The 23,420-nt window shown below is 35.5% G+C and overlaps 2 protein-coding genes across 6 annotated transcripts; both read left to right on the top strand.

The window, feature by feature from the left end:
• The first annotated feature begins 183 nt into the window (after positions 1 to 183).
• Positions 184 to 12,286, top strand: LOC145971170 (F-box only protein 33). 2 transcript variants are annotated; one of them, XR_014438789.1, is made up of 8 exons: positions 184 to 657; positions 1,464 to 1,558; positions 1,644 to 1,835; positions 1,922 to 2,323; positions 2,444 to 2,692; positions 2,773 to 2,968; positions 3,134 to 3,345; positions 3,885 to 12,286. XR_014438789.1 is itself a non-coding variant. In XM_083098549.1 (7 exons), the coding sequence occupies exons 1-7, from the start codon at positions 211 to 213 to the stop codon at positions 3,263 to 3,265; spliced, it is 1,713 nt and encodes a 570-aa protein (XP_082954675.1). In that variant the 5' UTR covers positions 184 to 210; the 3' UTR covers positions 3,266 to 12,286. The 2 variants fall into 2 exon arrangements, 1 of the variants encoding a protein (XP_082954675.1); XM_083098549.1 differs by having other exon boundaries at positions 3,134 to 12,286.
• Positions 3,979 to 23,265, top strand: LOC145971169 (neprilysin-1). 4 transcript variants are annotated; one of them, XM_083098545.1, is made up of 13 exons: positions 3,979 to 4,112; positions 15,139 to 15,640; positions 16,015 to 16,240; positions 16,393 to 16,431; positions 17,417 to 17,662; positions 17,998 to 18,206; positions 19,350 to 19,529; positions 19,700 to 19,911; positions 20,200 to 20,416; positions 20,522 to 20,704; positions 21,662 to 21,824; positions 22,057 to 22,373; positions 22,574 to 23,265. In XM_083098545.1, the coding sequence occupies exons 2-13, from the start codon at positions 15,518 to 15,520 to the stop codon at positions 22,844 to 22,846; spliced, it is 2,388 nt and encodes a 795-aa protein (XP_082954671.1). In that variant the 5' UTR covers positions 3,979 to 4,112; positions 15,139 to 15,517; the 3' UTR covers positions 22,847 to 23,265. The 4 variants fall into 4 exon arrangements, with proteins under 4 accessions (XP_082954671.1, XP_082954673.1, XP_082954672.1 ...); XM_083098547.1 differs by lacking the exon at positions 3,979 to 4,112 and adding an exon at positions 13,026 to 13,620 and having other exon boundaries at positions 15,075 to 15,640; XM_083098546.1 differs by lacking the exon at positions 3,979 to 4,112 and adding an exon at positions 13,026 to 13,620.
• Positions 23,266 to 23,420: the final 155 nt, after the last annotated feature.

Here is a 23,420-nt window from a genome sequence, read left to right on the forward strand (position 1 = left end):
GTGCGTGATGTCACGCATGTGTGCGCGATACACAACACAAACACGCGGAGAAGAGACGGATAGGTGACAGTTGGAGCGCGAAAGTGAGCGAGCCCGCGTTGTTGGAGGTCGCTATCGCGCAAGAGTCGGGGGTATAAACATTGAAAGGGGGTAGTGGCGAGAGGGGGAGAGGGAGGGGGGAACTGGCGCGCATATTCCATTCCAGAGTATATGCCCGTCTCTTCTGTAAATCCCGGCGCGGTCGCAGTCGACAACGGGTCGAACGACGTAGTAGCGGATGGATCGCGATTCGAACCGCTCGGTTGGTTGAATATGATGCGCGCCTGCGACGGGACGTTCGATGTGCGATTGGAGAGATTCAGGGCCGACAAGAAGGCCAGCGGCACCGCCGCCGCAACAACAACGACGACGACGACGACGGCAGCGACGGTGAACGGCGGGGTCGCGGCGACGGAGGAGGCAACGTCAAGAAAGTGCGAGGGGCAGCTGTCTTCGCTGAATGCGGCAAACAGCTGTTCGTCCTACAAGTCTGCGAATCGTATGATAGAAATGGCGCAAGAGGATTACCACGGCCCGTCCTGGAACAATCTGCCCAGCGTTATCTTGCAGGAGATATTCTCGTACTTGTCACACGAGACCAGAATAAGAGCCTCCCAGGTAAGTAGATGGGAAGATCAGAGTGACAGAGAGAGAGAGAGAGAGAGAGAGAGAGAGAGAGAGTGAGAGAGGGAGGGGGGAGAGAGAGAGAGAAAGTTTTGTGTTTTCTTTTCTTCGTTCTCTCAGTGTCCCGATCGTTTGTATTGTAAACTGACCTGACATTGTCCGGCCGATAAAAGTCGCGTGTCAATCACAAGAACGCTTCTTATATACGATGGAAGGTACATACCAATGAGAGGATCCACTATCACGTTTGACATTACATATTGCATTGCTTGCGTGGTTAGGAGTTTGATACACGATCTTTGTGTATGTGACTCACGACTTGTTTCGTTACGTTTTTTTTTTATGCTATTAAGTAGTAGCGAAATAGTGGATATCTAGCCTTGAAATATCAAAAGTCACGATTATTTATAATGACAAACTTTATTATTATATTTATATATGATAAAAAATTACGTCTTTAATGTGGTTCGAAAAAAAAGCTGATGCAATGACTCAAGATGAAAAATGTTTTCTATATATAAATTTTATATTTTAAATATAATAAAAAAATGACTTATATTAGATATGCAATAAAAGTCATTGTGTATTTTTTATGCGTCAAAATTATTTATTATTAATATAATTATGTTGAATATAGTAAAATGCCTATTAATTATAATCTTCACGTATAATTATTTATAACAATTTATTTATGACATTATACATAACAATTTATAATAATATATCATATATTGATTAATTAATATTTATGCTAATTAATACAAGGTTTGTTTAGTAGGCTTGTTGTTCAATTTGTGCAGGTGTGCAGAAATTGGAGGTACACTCTGTTCCATCCAAGTTTTTGGAAAAAAATCACTTTTGTGTTCAGAGATGAAGACAGTGTTTTGTGGGCTCGGTTTGTAGAATCAGCTTTTTTTTTCATTTATATATACATATATATTCATTAAAAATTGCACAGTATACTGTATGTTTTATTACAGGTCTTTGGCAAATTATTTTGCTTTGAGTGTACACGAAGCTACGATTCGTTGGGATAAACCCATTCACATTGATTATGTGGGTGAAACGTACAAGCTTTTGAAACAATTAAGTCATAATAAACAATTGAGAAAATTGTTTTTGGAATTTAATAGCAATGCCTACGACTTTCCTTTTGACAACGAAGATGACAGGTATTGATAAATTGACCAATAATTGATCAATATACAAACCAGCTTTATACATTACATTTGATAAACTTATATTGTTTATTTTTCAGTAACTGCTACCGTTTCACATTAATAGAATCTATAGCAAATATTATCGAGACTTCTAATTACCTGGAGGCCCTAAGTCTAGGATGCTCGGAAGAGTTGATAATGAATATGTTTGTAATTTTGGAACCTCTTCGTCTTCATCATGCCAAACATCTAACGCATCTTAGTCTGGCATCTGTTAAGGATGACCCTGATTATTATGATTTTTTCGAGCTCGATAACACTATTTTTAATTCGTTTATCAGATTATCTGTCTTGACTCTAGATTATGAGTTTGTCAGTGATTCTTTATTAAAAGCGTTAGACAATGGATGTATGCAAAGACTTGTGATTCATGTACATGGCTGGAAAAACGATTATCCGGGAACAACAAATACAGCTTGGCAAATGTTTAGTCAAAAGAAGTAAGTTGTATAGTAATTGCTGCACCAGCTAGACATATTAGATTAGAATTATGTCTAATTTGTAACAAGAATAATATATACCAGTAAAGAAACATGCATAAAAAAATATTTCTTTCACAGTCCACAATGTGAATTAAGGCTCAACCTTATACATTCTTATGCCGGCGTTAAGGTTTTACATACCGACATATTCTGTCCTGCTATGCCACTGACGCATTTGAAAGTGTTATTCTGTGAAAATGTTAATAACAGGGCATTGCTTCGATTATCAATGTGGTATTCGCACACACTGAGATCATTGACATGGATAGACTCGATAGATCGTGTGAAACAGATGCCAGCTACATTTGATCCAAATGATCCAAATAGGTAAGAAATATCTTTGCACTTTTCTTTACTGTATTTTCTTCAGCTAAAATATAATATATATATGATTCTATTATACACAGTCCAGATCCCTTGGTATTAGTGGCGTGGAAATGTACTAAACTTACAAAGGTGGTGTTCTTAGGTCACAAATATTATCAAGAGAATTTATTAGCTATCGCGCGTCTCAGAGGCAACACTCTTAAATTATTGGTATTCGCAAAAAGTGATATCACATCTGAAAGTAAATCATGGCACACAGCTGAAAGTATCACGCACGTGAGTATAAACAATTTCACTAAAGTAAAGTGAAACTTTTTTTATATCAAACTTTTGATGATTTATTCTGTAAAATTAAAGAAATAACAATTGCAAAGCTGAAATAGAGAATGTTAAAATGTTAAGAATATTTATTAATATATCATTAATTATTAATATTTATAGGAAATCCGAGATATAATGGGTTTACATTGGATGCCATTGAGCGACTCGGAGCTACCGATGGTGATATTGGATCCTTTCAAAGGCGACAGCAGAGAAGTAATTATGCCATTGGTTCTCAATGATCAGAAATAATTCTCAGTGAGCAACCGAGGAAAATTTCTACTCAGTGTGATTACTCAACAATCGTTTCCAGACTATCAACATTCTCACAAGTAATGTTATCGAATTGCATCTTTTATTCTTCTACGAGATTTTTTTTGTTTAATGAGAAATTATAGATGAAACGTGCGAATAAGTTTGAATCTCGTTATCAACGACATTATCGTTTCGCCGAGTTGAGAATTCTACTGGGTACAATGAAAGATATAGAGAGTTAAACGCACATATAATCTTCTCCTCGATTACGATATTTTTGTCGATTCGTATATCAATGTGATAAACTATAGTCAAGTAGATCTATTCCGACTTGTTGATGGTATATTCAATGCAAATTACGACACATTTGCAAACAATGAGACGATCTCTTCAATTAAAAGAGACGATCTCTTCGATGATTTATATGTATTGTAACTTTCTTCTTATGGAAAACCATATGAATCGCGTTTTGATGTTGAGACAAAGTAATGCTAGGAATGATCATGCGTACATGTATTAAGGCATTAAGAGCGATAGTTCTCCTTATCGCTCATAAAATCAATATTAAAAAAGAAGCCAGAATACATTTTATATAACAATACTATTCTGGTCAAAGAGAGCTGTACATTAAGACGACATGGCTGATGAACAAGATCGCAAAGTCTGCATTGTGGATTTTTAAAGAAGTTTTAAAAAAGTCTAAAGTTTAGCAGAGTTGAAGCAAGAATATGCAAAGGGCTTTTATCCAGCATAAAAAGAAAAAGCTGCAGCACGTCGAAGAGAAAAGAAGAGGTTCGGATCTTGTGATCTTCCATTGGAAAGAATAACAAAATTCCAAACATATGTAAGTAAAAAAACGCGCGTTCAACAACATATTTTTCCAATTCTCTGGGAAGTTAGATAATAGCGAGCGCCAAGAGCATGACGTGCGAAAGTCAAACTTGTAGTAAAACTTCGCGAAGAGTTAAATAAGCGGCGCACACGAATATAAAGAGTATCAAGAAAACGGCAACAAAAGAGCGCGAAGTATCGATATAGCGATCCGAGGTTATTTTTAATACCAAGACCAATCGGACGCTTTTGTATAAATGTTAACGTATGCGCACCGAATAAAGTCGGCTTGATGTAGAACAAGCGCGGGCAGAATGAAAAAAAAAAATCGCTCGAAATACAGCCTGTTCATGTATAGCTTTCGACAGGTGATAATAAATAGTAATCGAGAATGTGAGTAATACTTAAATATATAATTGTCTATACTCACCGTGCTCTTAGCGACCGCTGATGAACACACGAATATAAGTGTGTATCTGTAAAATCGAAGGTATTAGTCGCTAATCGTATATATATGTATATGTATGTATAACTGTGTATTATCTGTCGAACTTTAAACACGTCAACATCCGGACGCAGTGCGCATCTATTTCTGTCGTACAATTAACGCTGACGATTTTTTGAGAATGTATTTACAAGAAAGAAAGAAAGAAAGAGAGAGACAGAGCGATCCGTAACAAAAATAAAATACCAAAATGCAGCCGTATATACACACAGTTTACTATTTCGAGAGATTATTTACTTTTTTTTTCGAGCCCTTGTATAATTATATATTACATTATCGTGTATCGTAACTTGTAGTCATGTGTAATATTGTGTTTTTTATATGTGGTTTCTGTACATACATCTCCATGCGTTCGAGACACTGGATACACGCGCGAATAACGCGGAATCGCGCGCGGAAGAATACACGAAGAGAAAACGAGTAACGAGAAAAAGCGGAGAGGCAAAGAAACAAAGCGGAACAAAGATGAGAAACAATATATAATAGAGAGAAGGGAAGAAAAAAAACGTTTCTTTTCGACAAACGACCAGCTGTTATACAAGATGAACGGGCCTTAATATGTACCTGAGTCGCGGTAAGGGTGAATTCATTGAAAAATCTGTCACGCGACATCCACCATAGAGAGATAATCACCTTATAACTGTTGCGTCCTCGCGAACGTGCGTATACGCATATATACGCGTTCGCCAGGACAACGGCTACGAACTTGAGGTATATCACGCTCGTGCAAGTGCCCTTTCATTTCGTATTCCGCGCGTGTATATTTTTACATCAAAAGGAGAGTAGAGAGAAAAAAAATCTAACGCGAAACGAGAGAAATATGTAACTAGGGGTTTCCATGAGAATCGTAGTTATTACTGTACGATACGCGGACGTAATGTACTAACATAAATTGTTCGCTGAACGTCGATTCTGTGCGGGACAGGACGAAAACTTTATAAAGTGTAATTTTACGTTTCTTCTCGTTTTTTCCTTCAAACGAACGGAAATTTCGCGTAAAGAAGAAGAAGAAAAAAAATATATATTCGGGGATGCGGTGTCCAGCGTATGAGTGTGATAAATGAGCGAGAGAGAGAGAGAGAGAAATGTAAGTGTGAAAAAAAAGCCATGTGACAATTGCGCGTGAGCAAGTTTAATAGCGTGCGAATAGAGAAAGAACGAGAAAAATTAATCGAAAATGCGAAGCGAGATAATACGCGTTTGAATGTAATAATGGATATATCCGCGAATCGTAGAAACAAATCAAGTGATATGATAGTACCATCTCTGCGAGTCCTCTGTATTAAGTAATATCGTAGAAGGCAATCGTGCAGCCGTTTGACGCGGGCACAACGCAACTAAATAACCACGTGTATGATAACACGACAAAACCACAAGTATAAGACTGAACCTGCCGAAAGAGGTGTATATTACAACACAAGTCAAGCGAGCTGCACGTTGTCGCGCAAGAGTAGTCGACGCCATATTCATAAAAAAAAAGAGGCGAGGGATGGAAGGCAAAAAAGAAGCTTCTTTGCAAAACTCATCGATATGTTCCATTGTTGAACACGATAATTTTTCTTCAATTTCTCGCGTATTTTAAATGTCCTTCTCCTTTTCGCGTTTTCTTTCCATCTTAGCCTCGTCGCTTCGAAGTCGTTCGAATACTTATGAATATGCGCGTCGCGAAAGCGAAACAAAAATAAAGGGATGGTGCACAAGCTAGCGTTTAGATCGGAATAAGCCCTGAGAGAGCTCACTCGACGGCGAGGTTCTCGTAACCGATATTATACACTTAAACCCTTTAAAGCAGCCTGCCAAGAATCAAAATACTGTAAAATATCAAACGAATGCTAGCCAGTACAGAATGCTAAGATCTATTTTTTAAGAAGCGAATGTATATTTTTGTACTAAGGCAGGCCTTAGCGTGTGATCGTGTCTTCTTGCGCGTAATGGCGAGACCGAGAGCTGTGATTATAACACGTGTTGGCTATACAAGGGACAAGGAGAGTAAGATCAACACGGGAAATATATATCGAGAGCGCATCAGCATACGAACAACAAATATAGGGAACGAGACGAGAATCCCTGATCGAATGTTACCGAGTGAGCTGTAAGCATAGACAGGGCGTTATAAAACAAATCGAGAATAAAACATCTGTGATAAAGTAGAAAATCTTACAAGCGTGTTCGAGAGAGAGTGGATGAAGATCGGCGAGTATGGATAGAAAGTAGGACAAAATCGAAAGAGAGAAAGAGAGAGAGGACTGAAGAGAATCAGAAATCCACGCGCGCGCATCGATGAAACTTGGACGATTCCTCGGAGACTCGAGACGGAGCCGGTGACCTCGACGCTCGCGACGGAAAATTCGTCGATTATTGGCATCGGATCGAAAGAGAAAGAGAGGAAATATGAGAGATTGTCGAGATCTTTCGACAAGATAGCCCGGTCTAACTAGGCAGACGACAACCCGACCAGCTCATCTCGATCGCGCGCTCTAAGTGGGTTGCAACGCACGTTTATTTTTCTTTTTTTTTTCTTCTCGGCCAGCAATCAGACGCGCGCGTCCTGCAAGAGCCGCGATACACGAAGGTTTGACTATATGATCCATAGCCGTTTCGCGTCAATCAATAACGCATATACGTGTATCATGGCTCTTAATAACGCGGAATCGTGGCTAGCGCGGAGAGAGTTTTTTCCCTTTACACAAAAACCGCTCCGTCTTTCGACATTCCACAGTGAGATGCGGAGACCGGAGACACGTGCGACCGCGTTGACGCGCCAAATGATTACTGACACGCTTCGCCGGCTTCCTATAGACAATGTTGGTCCTCTCGACTCACCGCAGGTAGACAACTTTTATGCAGCGGTCTTGGCGTTCCTCCTCCGCTCGGAGATGAAATCTGCCGCTGACGGTGAAGCAAGCGCGTATTTAGGTAAATTATATAATAGAGAGAAAGAGAGAGAGAGAGAGAGAGAGAGAAAAATCTTAATTTATCGTCGACTGAAATCAAGATCGCACAACATTATCGGAGTACAACCCGAGTATGTATATGTATATGTATATAGTTTGATTTTGACACGGACACGCGACACGGAGACGCATTTTGTCGAACCCGCGCGAACGAAACAGTCGTCGTCGGGTCACCGTCAGCGGCCACGAGTAGTATAAGTTCCTAAAAAGAAATAATTTACACATACACACACGTATATAAACACGCGAGTATAAGCGAAGATAGAATGGAAAGAGGCCGGCATGCGAATACGCCCTCGTGTGCGAACAAAGAGAGAGGTATTCATTAATTTGTTCATGCGTTTGTGTTCGGTGCTCTCCAATATTTTCGAACACGGTAACATCGAGGAACATTGTCATATTATATACTTATATACAAACACGCAAAGTATTATATACCTACAATCCATTCCATTCGATGGGAATGAGCGTAGCATATTGTCGTTAGGAAGATCGGCCAGAAGCACGATCGTCGAGCGAGTCGATTCTAGAGAAGCCGAAAAGTATTGCGTAGTGTCGATCGAAGGCAGATTATCTCTGCAATTTTATACGAATCGTTTGTTTTGATGATGACGATGATGCGAATAAGATATTCGATAAATTATTAATTTAAGTATACCAAGCACACACGAAGATCCTATTAATCCTAGGAAACGCGCACGCGAGTAATAATGCCTAATGAGTTTCCGTAGACACGCTCATCTTCGGTGTCGATCGATCTTACTTGAATTAAACATTCAGGCACTTGCGTTACTTTCGAAACGCACGGTTCGTACATATTCCCGATTATTATATCGTACCTGCCGACGCCGATGTTGGCGATCATCGCGTTTTGTTCGTGCCGTACGAATGATTTCTTCCCATCATCGGGGAGAATGCACGGGGACAGGGAAGACGATGTGTCGCTAGACAGACACGCGCATTCCTCTATCGAGATCGTATTCACGCGTAACGAAAACAGCGTTAGATGTAAGCAACGTGAGCCGTATGTGAGCGAGAAACGAAAGTCCATAATCAAGCCTGAAAATTTTTCTTTCGTAAAGGGCTTCGCGAGTACAACTGGGCCCAGTATATTATATATTGTCGCTATGTTCGTGATTTCGAATGGAGCTTTAGAACGATATCCTAGTTCCGATAATTGCGTGCGTGTGCGTGCATATGTAATCGTCATATGTACACGCTGATGGAGAGAAATTGCGCCCCGTCACGTTACGATGATATCACGTGATCGTCAAAGAACGAAAGATCCAGGGATTCAAGGCCTCGAAAAACCTGGGCATTTCAAGATTTCCAAGTTTCCGGGATCTTAGGAGGATTCGCATGAATTTCGAGACAAGATGCACGACAGATTTTCGTGTTTTTTTTTTAAGTAACTGTTAACGAAATAATTTTGTTATAGTTATTGAGGATGATTCAAAGGGAACGGAAACGTTTAATAGCATTTACATTTCCTCGTCTGCGAAAGCTTCGATGCGTGACGTGTAATTTATTACATTCGGCGCGAATGATTAATAATCGCTAGCCGGTATTAATTAATTAATACATGTATTAATACATGTACATTTTCACATATATGTAATACATGTTTTATATGCAGAGATGTAATCCGAGATGTCGAGGAGAGGAAATATATTAGCGAGAGGCTTTGAGTCTTCTGGACCGTTTTGCTTCCCGACTTTTCCTTGGCGATAACGTAACTGGACGTTGTGAATCCGATCTAACGAGACGTTCCATCGAAAAAGATCTATATTTTCGCGTCGCGCGTCTAGAAATTGTTAGAATTCTCAATGTTACACCATCGCTAAAGAGAAGTCGTCTCCCTCGTGAGTGGAATAATCGTCTTATTGTAATACGTTCTTTTTTGCGAGTAAGCGAACCTCGAGACGTGGTCGTCCCTATTATCTCGAGGACGAATCTCGTTCCCGGCATAGTTGTACTGTACATAAGGAAAACGGGTTTATGCGCAGAGGAACGTACTGGACCTGTTCTTCCTTCTCGTATGTCGTCGATGTAAAATCGACGGGATGACATCGAAGTTTAGCACTGAAGTCTCACTCGTTGTTGCTTACGACGTTGAACCATCATCCGAATAAAACTACAGTATACGCGCTAATATTTTTCTTCGTCGATGTAATCATGTCACATACACACATACACACCCACCCACACACACAAATACATATACAATGCCGAATAACCGTCTCACTTAAAGATGTCAAAATTAACGAATTGTAAAATGTATATGTATGTACGTTGCGTGTTCGTCTATGCGTATTATTGTGTGCATGAGCGCGCCGACGAGAGAGGCTTCGCGATCGTAGATTAATTATCGCACGGCTTAATTCGATCAGACGACGAATCGCGCGAGAGGTCGGTTATTCAATTTTTCGCTGTCCCTTGTGCTCGTTGTTGTGTCTGTTTGAGCCGGTCGAAACGAATAACAGTGTGCCGGTATTAAAAAAAAAGAAAAAAAACGAAACTCGTTATAATGCATTACTTTCTAAGCACTCTATCGATGTTAGTTAGAGCCGCTTCCTGGTGCTCTCGACGCGTCAAATCCAAGTAAACGAGCATGAGAATTGATGAACTACACAAAAGCACAATTAGGGAATCACTCTTCTTTATTATATCTTTATTTTATTTATACCTCGTATATCAAGATATGGTTTTGGGAATTTATCCTAACGCTTTAGCGAACTGTATGTTAAATTTACATCACAATTACATGCAGAAGATGTAATAAAAAATGCTATGTCTATAACAGATTATAAATAGTGGCGGATCTACTGAAATACTAATCAAGTTTTTTGGTTGTATCATAAAGCATTGCTTCAGAAATTGAAATTATCTTTTCAATTTTAAAATCTAATCCAATTAATTGTTTTATCGAATAATAATTATATATACATATATGTATATAACGTTTTATTTTAATTATGCGTATATAATTAAATTTTATTTTATTATATATATACATAATTAAAGTAAAATTTATATTAATTTGGTATATATTTTTTATATGTACTTATTTTTAATATAACTTTTTATATTAATTTTTTTAATAATGAAAAATTATATAAATTCGTTATATATATATGTGTGTGTACATATTTTTCTTTTCTTAAAATAAACTTTTTTTTTTAGAAAAGTTCTTGCATATAATAAATATTTTTTAGAAATATTTTTTAGAAAAGTTCCGTCAGGAATATTAGACTTTTGAAAATGTAGATCCACCATTAATAATTGTCATAAAATTTAATGACACTTCAAAAATGAGATAGCATTTTTCGTAGATTTAACGCGAAACGCATTTCTTAATTTAATCTTGATTATGCAATTTTGTGTTTTAACAAACACATTTACATAAATGTGATAGTCTTTTAGTTTTTTTTTATTACTAAATGTATTAAAAATTAGCATTTTGAAGCAGTGATCTCTGAATTGTTGCTGAGCAATGAGTGTGTAATCATCATCGATCGATTTCACGATCGTCGAGACATACATTGAGGCTATGCGTTTTAATTTTTTATTTGCCGTTATGCATTATAAGATTAACAATAGAGAACGTACTCTATCTATTCTTTCAAATTATATTGAACTTAACGCTTTGACAAATACTAAATTTGCATGCCGAGTTTTTGCCTAAATATGTAAGATTTGAATCGATTTAATTATTACCAGCAGTAATATATTTCTTCAATCGAACATCTTCGGGCTCTTTTATTAATAGTCCTTTTGCCATTGTTTATTGTCGAATTTATTTTTATAAAATTGGTTTAGAACGTCATAAATAAATAAAAATTAAAAAAGTTTATTAGATTATATGAATGCATTGAATAATAAATAAGCATTACGAGATCAAGATAAATTCATTAAATAAAAAATGATTACATTGTCAGTGCGTTAAGTCACCGTACGAATGTAAGAGTACGTAATGTTATAGGAAAAGAGAGAGTAGTTTCGATTTTTGCTCGATTCGATCACTCTTATGTGCTCGTTCCTAGACTACACGAAACGCAGTCGAAATACTTGTGTTCGGTGCAATGTGATACATATTTTTTGTTATTTTTATTAAATGCATCTTTCTTCGAACTGCTTGCGAACTTGCGTGTCTCTCTTGCAGCTTCGTATATTTATAAATTTCTAATCTTACGTCTTTCTCGGCACATTCTTGACTCGTAACACATCGAGTTTTACGCCGCGTTTTAGTGCGAGTTTCGTCTTCCGGCTGAGGAACGCGCGATGCGTCGAAATTTTCCCGAATCAATTTTGAAGCGACGAATTCACGAAGACGTTTCTCGCATATTTTCGGCGTTTTTCTGAAACGCAATCATGGAATATTGTCACAGACCTGCGCAAAGACCGAGACGCTCGTCGTTATAATTCGTGGAATCTGTGTTACACGCATCCGCATAGAAATCTGTTATTGTATAACTTCGATATTATCCAATTTTTCATGGATATGTAGTCCCGAGCGAGCATCTTTACATGCCGGAACCGTTTAAACTATCACGTAATCAGTATTCTTTCGATTTCAAAGTCCCGTTGGGAGATTGTATATCGATCTATTGTTTTTACGTCCGAGTCTTGTAATAATAGAAATCAAATGTTTTATTTTTTTTTTGGAAATGTAAATCAATTTTTAAAAATGTATGAATCGATAAATAAATAATACATGGCATAAAGTAACTCATTTACTTTCTCTACAATAATTAACTTGTAAATGTAATATATAAATATATAATTATAAGATCTTCCATTACTTATAAAAAAAATTAAATGTTTGCCATTGGTGAATAGAATAATTTATGTACATATGACGAATCTTTTTTTTCATAAAAATCAATATTCTTGCAAATATCTAAAATTTTTCTCAGTATCTCTATATATTTTTAAAAAATATAGAAACTGTCTAGAAAAATATATTTTGAAAAAAAGTACATATGTTTTTTTTCTTTCTTTTAAAAAACGTACAATAAATCACAAATAGAATCGCCACATGTTAGTTTGAAGGTAATCTTTATTGTTTTGAAAAGAGAATTCATTTTTAAAAAGATCTTCGATTATCGTATATTCATTGTAATTGATCCATCGTGTTGATGATTTGAGGTGATTTCTGATGACGCGACTGTTTTTTAAATTTTTCTATAAGCTATTAAATTTGGAAAGAAAAGAAAAACATGAAAAAGTCTTAACAGATTTATATAAGAGAGAATTCTGATTTTATCAGATTTTTCATATTTACATTTATATTTATATTTCATATATGTACATTTATATTAGAATTCTATCATTGCATGCAACAAATCTTGCATCAATTTTGTCATCTTTCTGTTAACAATAATTGAGATTAATAATTTGATTAAATAAAAATTGAGATTAATAATTTGATTTAATCTCAATTTTTATTTAATCAAAATAGAAAGATGACAATAAAAGGAAAGATTTTTGATAGTAAAGATTCTGCAAGATCCTCTATACTCTCGACAAATTTGATTGTCCGATATATAATTCTTGCAGGGGCCTCTATATACGTTGGACAAATTCTATCGTCGCACATTGCATCCTCAATCCCTCATCCCCTTCTTGCATAAAGCAATCCCCAAGCAGCTTCGAGACATTGCCGTTGCGCGGATCCGAGACCACCGCTGCATTGCAGCATCGACCGGTTTTTTTCCCCCCGACCTCAGTAGCACCCCCCTTCGCGTACCTTCGCGTGGCGGTTCGCCTGCCCCTCTCGATGCACCCTCTCTCGCGTCTTCTCTTCTCGGTATCGCGCCACCACCGACGGTGGAGGCTTCGATCGACACCCCTGACAGTTTTTCGCAGGACGCTTGTTGCTTCTGTACACGAGCTACAAACGTGAACTCGCCCTGCTGCAAAGATCTCATCGCTTGAGATCTTTGCGTCGCGTTTTAATGGAATTCTTCCTTGTTTATCGCAGTGAATAAATTATGTCGAAAGTGTGATCTTGATTCAATAATTCTCATAATAAACGTTAAACCGATTGCTAATTATGCAAGGTATTATTATCGATAAATGCGAGTGTCATGCGAGTCTTATTGTTACTATTCAAATCCCTCGAAGCGTTCAATGTGATTTGTCCTAAAACTTATCGAAATTAATAGATTAAAAACATCTTATATTTGTTTTCTCTATAATATGTAAAGATTTTTTAAATCTTTTTTTTTCTGTTAATATATATTTTAATATAATTATTTGAAATAATTGGTATGTGTATATGTAGGATGTATTTTTCTTTAATATGTTAATTCAATATATATGCGAAAAAAACCTGGTTATTTCAGTATCAAAGTTGAAATAGCTTTTAAGTTATAAGCGATGGAAGTTTACAAGTTATTGGGAATATCGAGTTTCTGATGTATAATTAGCTAATGAAATTTTCTTCTTCAGTTAATCTATATTTTAATAGATCTTTTACTCACGACAAAATATATTATAAAGTTCAATGTTGCTAATTAAAAATATAAAAAAAAATTGTGATTTTTACAGCGTAGTATGTAAATACTTGCGATATACAATACTTTGTTATTTTAAATTTATATCAAAAAGGAATTTATATATATATATATATATATATATATATATATATATATATATACTTAATATATATAAATTTAAAAAGCTTTATATATAATATATGTGATTAAGTAGACACGTGGGATTATTTCGTAAACACGTAAAAAGAAAAATATAAAGAAGTTATCCATATGAAAATTATTTGGCATTATTAATATGTGTAAAAGTTTTTTGGTTGAGAAAAAGATATTATGAATAATATTTTTTTAAATGGAAATCTAGACGAAATTTCAAAATTGTATAATTTTTAAAATGCATTGTACAAGAAACATACAAAAATTGTTTTTCCATATCTTGTTTCTTTAATGTGATTTCTAAAATCATCTTGAATTTTTACAGTAAAATCGGTGATTTTTCTTCAAACCTTCTAATAGTTTTTTAACAGATTTGTTTATTATTAATAGTTTTTTAATAGATCTGTTTAATTGGGCTACGATGCAGGAGAGAAGTATATATGTATATTAAAGATTTATGTTAAAAGCGTAAAATGTTTCATGAGAAATGCAGTTTGCTGTCCTATTTATATCATTAGATACAAACATAAAATATGAATATCAATTAATACAGCTTCTATGGCTTTTATTAATACCCGATCATGTTTTAACTGAAAGCTTATGCAATGAAAAATGTTTTGGAATTACTTTTTAAATTTCTATTAGTTTTTCGTTTTTGTGTCATTTACATAACGTAATGTTTACATATTACGTTTACTCGTTTTTTTTTTAGATCGGGTCTCTTAATATTTTAAAAAGAATAATCATTAATATACAATCAACTTCACTCTAACATAAGACAGGATATATTATGCTGTCTCATTATTCTACAATCATTTTACATCATTTCTACAATATTTTCATTAATTATAGATTTATTATAGATATCGTAAATGTTGCGCAAACATCAAACGTTTTCTGAGAAGCAAAAAATGTGTGTTCTTCTAGCTAGATTATAGAATTAGACTATTGCGTGATGATCGATTGGAAGAGCTCTCGCTCTTCCTTCAAATCTGCTTCGAGGGATGATGATTGACCGGCAATGGCAACTTTGCGGGCACGCGAACGCACCGCGGATCTTGAAGGCGTTCGCGAAGGACCGCGGCACATCCGCGCCGTTTTCATCGTAACCTGAAGACACGTACAGGCGAAGGAGCGTTCGTTCTGCGTATCCTGCGAGCTCTTGAGATCTCCTTCCCGCGTTCTGCACTTTCCGCAGGCTTCGCGAGAAGGCCGTGCCGCGGATCGCGAACTGTCTCTCCGATGAGCAAGAGCTACCTGCCGCTCACATCGAAAGGGTATTCCGCGAAGGATCAGCGAGGCGAGGATGAAGTCCGAAAGAAACAACGGATATCTACGAACCACTACCATCGTCGCTGAACAGCCAGCCGATCTGTCAGGATCAGGATCGATTGGTCAGGACGGTGCTCCCACTGCAAATCCTCTTCAGGTACGAGGATCATCTCGATGATTAAGTTGCTCCAGAGTATCGTGTGTCCCCTAAGAATCTTTGCCAATATTCCTGGCGTCGCGTCTTCGAGTATTTGTATCTATGATTAGAGTAATTTCCCTTGATGGCAACTCTCTTCCAGTAAAGATAGGGATGTATGTGGGAGGAGGTCAGGCGTGTTTATACCTTCATTCGGCGAGCGACAACTTTTTCTTGTATAGGGAAAGAAGTGGAACAAGTAAAACGTGACAAACGAATATTTTCGAAAATATCGGCGAATAAAAGCATTATTTATTTACTTTTTTTCCCCCTTTCTTGCTTGATTTGAAGAAAAATATAAATTGCACTGCTTTACGTTGATCGATTATATTTAGGTGACTTATGGTCCACGCGGCGGTACCACTACATCTGTTCTCCAACATTCGGTCAAGCCGCAAAGGCCAATTGGTATAACACGTGCTACCTCAATTACACGAAGACGAAGAGGGACAGCGAGTAGACAACGTTTGCTCGGTGTGTTGGCGATCATTCTGTTGGCAATTTGCCTGTTCATACTTCTGCTACTGGTGTTAAATACCAATGAATGCGTCCGAGAGCCTCGTAAGTTTCATCTTTTCTTACTTATCAGCGATATTTGAATAAATCTTGAAATTGAAAGAATTTCTAAAGAGAAATTAAATAAAATGTAAAAATATAAAAATATAAGAACATCTTAAATAATGATTACATTTCTATTGTATTTTTATTTTCAGAGCCAAAAGTTTGTATGACGGAAGAATGCGTCCGAACAGGTACACTCTTTTAATTTACTTATATTCTTTTAATTATTTTTACTTCATTTAATACATTTTTTTAAATCATATATTTACTAGATTTTAATTTGCAACAAATATAAAGGTTTATAACTCAAGAAACACAAAACTTTAAAATCGGTTTGAGACATTTTTTCATAAAATGTCTCAAACATTTAAATTATTCAGATAACAACTTTAATAACTGACCACCTCATTCTATTAATAAAAGAATATTATTAATAATAATGTTGCTGCATAATATACGTTGATTAATTTTTCACATGTATGTTATTTTTAAACGATATGATATAATTTAAAACATATAATAATTAATTTAAATAAAGAGACACATATAAGTAAATACAAGGTATATGTGGATTAAATACCATTTGATAATCAGAACTAGACATAAAAGATGTTGTAATGTTTCCAGATTAAATTATTAAAGATCATGTTGCATCAATCGTGACTTTGATTGACAAATTGCAAAAATTATAAACCACAAACTTAGATTTTTCTAAAAATGAACCAATCTTATTTTAATAATATTTTATATATTGGAGAAAAAAATGAAATCAAGTATATTTCTAATGAAAAATCATTGGTCTTGATTATTGAAGTCTATACACAACATAATGCGCTTTTTCATATCATTCTCGCATAAAAAAAACGAATGGAACAGAAAAAGAAAGGAAAACAGGGGATAGCTTTGTTCTCTGTTCAAATGCATACGCATTGAAAGCGCATTTAGAGTCGGCGCGTTCATTATAAAACTAAACATATATATTTTTTATAGGATATAAAATAAACTTTGGATTGTGTTGTACTGTGAAAGAGATGACGTTTGGAGTTATCTTCCTCGCTATTCTTTCTCGCCATTCCAATATGTACAGACTTCAGTGGTTTTGACGTAAACGCATGTCATAAGTCAATCAAGGATCGAGTGACAATAACAAGAGGGGTTTTCATTGATTCAATGTAGCGGCGAGTTTATTAACAGCGATGGATAGCACCGCGGCGCCTTGCGTAGACTTCTTTCAATATGCTTGCGGCACGTGGAATCGATTGCACGTGATACCGGAGGACCGAAGCTCCATCAGCACCTTCGAGGTACTGGCCGATCAGCTGCAGGTGATCCTGAAGCGCCTACTCGAAGAGCCGCCTAATGCGGACGACAATAATGCCACTCTCAAAGCGAAGATGTTCTACAGGTCGTGTATGGATATCCGTGGGTATAAATGATATACAGGATGTTCTCTCGAGAAAAACGATCGATCTCTTTCCTTTCTCTTTTATTCGATTGTAAAATCTCTGATGAATTTAGAACTTTTGTCCAGAAGCGATAATGTTCGAAGAAATATATCTGAATCGAAATATCTAAAATTATTTAAGTTTTCTCGAATTAAATTTTTTAAAAAATCTATAGAGATACAGAATCTTTGAAAATAAATTTTCGACAATCAGCCGGCTTTATATCCTTTGGCAAAATTACTGTAAACTAAGAGTATGAAAGAGATGTATGTCTCGCATATCTTACAAAAACGAAATGATATAAAAACGCAGCTCGCATACGAGAGATCGGGGACACCCCGTTAAAGAAGATCCTGCAGCATCTCGGTGGCTGGCCGGCAGTGGTAGGAGCATCCTGGAAACCGCCGGCTTATCCGCTGGAAGTCCTTCTAGGTCGTTTACGCGGCGAGTACAATGAGGGTGTGTTGCTGGAACAATGGGTCGGGCCAGATGATAAGAATTCCTCGGCCAACATCCTCCAGGTGCGCCGGCAAAGTAAGGCCCCGTCAGTCGACGGCTATACAACACGTCAACGTCGTAAATGTCATACGAGAGTCGTTTGAATCTCATCTGGACTTTTTCTATTCCAAAATTATAAAATAATATTTACGATAAAATCATGTTACATTTATTTGTTTATGTAATCTCCCTTTTTCGATAAATGCAAAATTATATTGCTGAAAAAATGATTACAATTGGACAATCAAATAATTATCGTCTCGTAAAATTGGTAGAAATAATATATATGTAATATCGTAAAACTTAAATATGATTTTAAGAAAGTTTAGATCATATCTGCACGTCTCTCATACTATCAAAATTTTCACACAAATATAGAACTGGCTACCTTTGTGTAGGAAAACTTAACACTTATATTTAAATCCAGCGATAAAAATTCTTTCTGCTTTATTTTAATAATTATTTTATTTATATAATACCAAATCAAATAAACAAATATATGTATATATAAATATATGCATATATTTATTTATTTGATTTAAACAATTTCTTATATGTAAATATCAGCAATTATTAAAAGTGTAAAAGAGAAGTCGTAAAAAAATCATTAAAATATATATAAACACGCATATTATATATATATATATATATATATATATATATATATATATATATATATATATAATACCGTAAAACTTAAATATGAACATAATAATTGTAGATATATTTGCATGAGAAAAATTGTCTTGCAAAATAAATGAATTTAATTCTTGTTTATTTATTTTTAATTTTTCTTTTTACATCTTGCAATCTTTTTATTTATTTCTAAAGGAGCTTTTTGACCTAATCGATCGATAATCAATGTCCATCAGATTGATGTTCGACTCAAAGCGAAGTAGAGTAACGATTTCATTATTGTACTAATACATATTGTGAAATTTTTTTTATTTAATTGATATTTCAACAATAAAATATATATATATTGCTTTTTATTAATATATTCTGGAAAATTATTTGACTTTTCTTTTCGCAAGAGAAAATTTGTGTTTATTATTTCTAGAATTTTTGTGTTAGTCTGAAAAATGTTTTCGGAGAAGAAACAAAATGTAATTTCTGGAAATATACTGTAAGGAAATATAACAATGTTTTTTCATTCGTTTACGCAGTTGGACCAGATGCAATTGGCATTGCCTAGCAGAGATTATTACTTGAAGAAGAACAGCGAAGCCGAATTAAAGGCTTATCATAATTATATGACGAACGTCGCTATCTTGCTTGGTGCGAATCCTCTTTCGACGGCTGAGGAATTTAATCGAGTGATCGTTTTAGAGAAACAGCTTGCCAATGTATGTCTTCTCTCCATGTTCATTGCAATCTTGCATAGTTTGCCTAAAAAATTTTCGGAATAATTAAGAAACACATTTAATCTTTTAATTAAAATAATGTGCGCCCAGAAAATTTGCGGATCATGTAAATTAATATACTGATTCGTTATAATAATTCCGCGTGATTTCAGGCTTCGTTACCGGAAGCGGACAGGCATGATACTTCGGCGATTTATCGGAAATTAACATTGCGAGAATTACAGCGAGAAGTACCGCAATTGCAATGGCTCGTTTACTTGCGAGAGTTTATCAGCGTGCCAATCGACGAAGATGAACCGGTCGTGACATACGCAATACCATATTTCGTGCAGATGGGCCGTATCATCTCGAAAACGGATCGCAGGTAAAGAAATAGACATTCAATATAATTCTTTAAACAGAATTTCCTTTATCTGGATTTATAATTTTAATTCTCTTATTTTGTTAAATTAAATTTTTAGATTCTTGGATTCTTTATTTTCTCAAAGTCTTTCCAAGTTTTCTATTTGTCAACCCTTTGATGTTTCTATTTTCTATAAAATTATAGATATTAAGACTATTATTATAATAACACTTCGGTAAAATTTAATTGAGCTTGAGAATCTTGGATTTCGCGAATTTTTGAATGTTCAATCGAGAATAAATTCTATAGGACTTTACACAACTATATTTTATGGCGGCTCGTCATGTCAATTATGCCTCACATGATCAACGAGTATCAACAAAAACGGATTGAATTTCGCAAAATCCTGCTAGGCATTCTTAGCGAAAGAAACAGATGGTCGCAATGCGTCGAATGGACCAACAAAAAACTCGGAATGGCAGTAGGGGCTCTTTTTATACGCGACAATTTTAATCATGAGAGCAAGGTAAAGTATCCTTCATTCTAAAAATGATTTACATTAGATTGATATGATAAATGGTCTATATTTGATTGATATCTTCTCTTTGTAATGTCGGAATGTCTTTTTCAGGAGACTGCTCTAGAGATGATTCGGACGATTCGCGAGGCTTTTAATGAACTGTTGACTGAAAATCATTGGATGGATGATGAGACCCGGATGGTGGCTAAGAAGAAGGCCGACTCGATGAACGAGCGAATTGGATATCCAGAATTTTTGAAGGATCCAGTCGAACTCTCTATGGAATATGTGATGGTAAAAATTCTATATTTTACGATAATATTGTATAATATTATAATTAATATTATATTATATTATATTTAATTACTATTATATTTAATTTATATTATATTATATTTAATATTATAAACTTAAATTTAAAGGCCATAAGAGCTAAACGCGGATGATAGTGCGTAAGTTCAACGAGAAAATAAGTTTTTCGTTGAAACTTATTTGTGTGCACAGGGCACAAATTTTCTTATGTAGTTTCTTATATAGTTATTTAAAATTCACGCCGGCGGAAGATGGCGTTATTCTTCAATTTAATATATAATTGTAGGCGACCGAGAAGTATCGAGTTGAAGGGTCTGAATAGCTCAGTGGTAAGAGCAGTCGCCCGGCAAGCGAAAGACTCGGGTTCGATTCCCGATTCAGCGACTTTCGGCCCGATATTTTTCTCGCCTACAACATTACAGGGGGGAAAGAGGGATAATAATTAAATAAATTCTCGAATTGAGAATTATTTAAATTTGCTTGGTATCGTACCAAGAAAATTTGTGCCCTGTGCACACAAATAAGTTTCAACGAAAAACTTATTTTCTCGTTGAACTTACGCACTATCATCCGCGTTTAGCTCTTATGGCCTTTAAATTTAAGTTTATGTTTTATACACAGAGCCTAATTTCTTATATAGTTATTTAATATTATATTTAATTTATATAAATTATTCTAAATTAAATACTGATTTATTTATATCTTAGTAAAATATCAGAAATAAAGTTATTAAAAAAATCTTTTTCGATAATCTGAAACATACGAATACATTTCAATGATTTAAATACTGAATTTTATTATACTATTGCGTATGAAATGATTCAAATTCATTCTATTTCAAATTCTTCTTTATCGTTTACTTTTCACTGTCTCTTTCTTTATATCGAAATTTTTAATTCAAAATTCGTATATTGCATGCAAAGATTTTTTGAATTTTAGCTAAACATAACGGAATATCGCTTTCTGGAGAACATCTTTGCCCTGCTTAAATATGATGCTTATCATAATCTGCAAAAGTTGCGGAAGCCGGTCGATAAGAATAAATGGTCGACTGAACCTGCTGTGGTGAATGCTTTCTACAATCCCAACAAAAATGATATAGGTCAGTCGCGTGTATTAGAGCTATTAATCATCATTATCAGCGACTAATTATTGTCACGACTTAGAAATCCGACAATAGTATTTAGGAATTTCAATGTAGAATCACTTTGTAATTTTGAATAGTTTAAAGATCCACTAGACTTAAAAAACATGGAGATCTCATCAGCCTGCAACTTTAATCGTAATCACATTGATAAATAAACATTAATCATTTTGTGCTGGTGTTATTTCAGTATTTCCTGCGGGGATTCTACAGCCGCTTTTTTACTCTCAGCACTTCCCCAAGTCCTTAAATTATGGCGGTATTGGTGTAGTGATCGGTCACGAGATTACCCATGGCTTTGACGACAAGGGTCGTCAGTTTGATAAAGACGGCAACATGATGCAGTGGTGGAACAATGCCACTATCAAGGCGTTTCGCGAAAGAGCGCAATGCATCGTGGATCAGTATTCTAGATACAAGTTACAGGAAATAAATCTATACATCAATGGTAAAATGACTCAAGGAGAAAATATCGCCGACAACGGCGGTCTCAAGCAATCCTTTAGGGTAAATGATAGAAATATACAACGTGCATTCCAAAGATACTAAATTTTTGACAATTATTAGAGAGACCAGATAATTGTACATTTGAAAAGAAATGAACTAAAAATATGCATTGATTCAACTAATGCATGTATGGCTTTTGAATTTAAATATTCGAAACATACTTAGGGAGTCGACAATAATCTCTCTTCGTCAAATATTAGGCTTACAAGAAATGGGTCTCTATCCATGGCGAAGAACCGTTGCTGCCGGGAGTGAATCTCACGCACGATCAGTTGTTCTTCCTCAATTACGCGCAGATCTGGTGCGGTTCCATGAGGCCGGAGGATGCTCTCACCAAGATTCGCAGCAGCGTGCATTCGCCCGGTCCGGTACGAGTGCTGGGTCCCCTGTCAAACAGCGAGGACTTTGCCAAGGCTTTCAGCTGCCCACTGGGCTCGCCGATGAATCCGAAGAAGAAATGCAACGTTTGGTAGCTCGCGCTCCTTTTGGTGATATATAATCAAAATTGCACAATGAGGATCGTAGAAGCTAAAAATTCCGAGCCACTCACGGGACCTGAAAGCCTGCGTCCTCTGACCGCGCATTTAGCATTAAAGAACATTAAATTTAATTCAATCATTATCTTGCACGAATCAATGTGATGTTAATATCCAACAGAGCTCGAATGCGTTGAAATATAAAAAAATTAGATTTATATTTAAGAGAGAGCTTGACATTCTCCCGACTCTTCAGCTAATGCTAAATGCACGACAGGAATATGTGGCAAAAAATATAAGATTATAAAGATATCATGCCCGAAAATTCTAAGGATCCGCGGATTCCTTTATCACCCTTGCATAGCACAATATTGCTTGTTTTTGTGTAATAAGCGAAACGAAATAAAAAATGATAAAACAAAGTAAAAAATAATTGACAGCTGACCTTTCATTTTTTCCATGTGTATGTTCAATATTGTTCTAATTATCTGAAAACAAAAGATATAAATTTCGTCTATTAATGATGTTTGAATTAAAAGTCATTTGAGTTGCTATGACACACAATAGCAAA

Source organism: Camponotus vicinus, unplaced genomic scaffold (genome assembly GCF_025532165.1).
Source record: "Camponotus vicinus isolate PSW18456_S1 unplaced genomic scaffold, iyCamVici1.0 SCAF_4, whole genome shotgun sequence".
Classification (NCBI taxonomy): Eukaryota; Metazoa; Arthropoda; class Insecta; order Hymenoptera; family Formicidae; genus Camponotus; species Camponotus vicinus.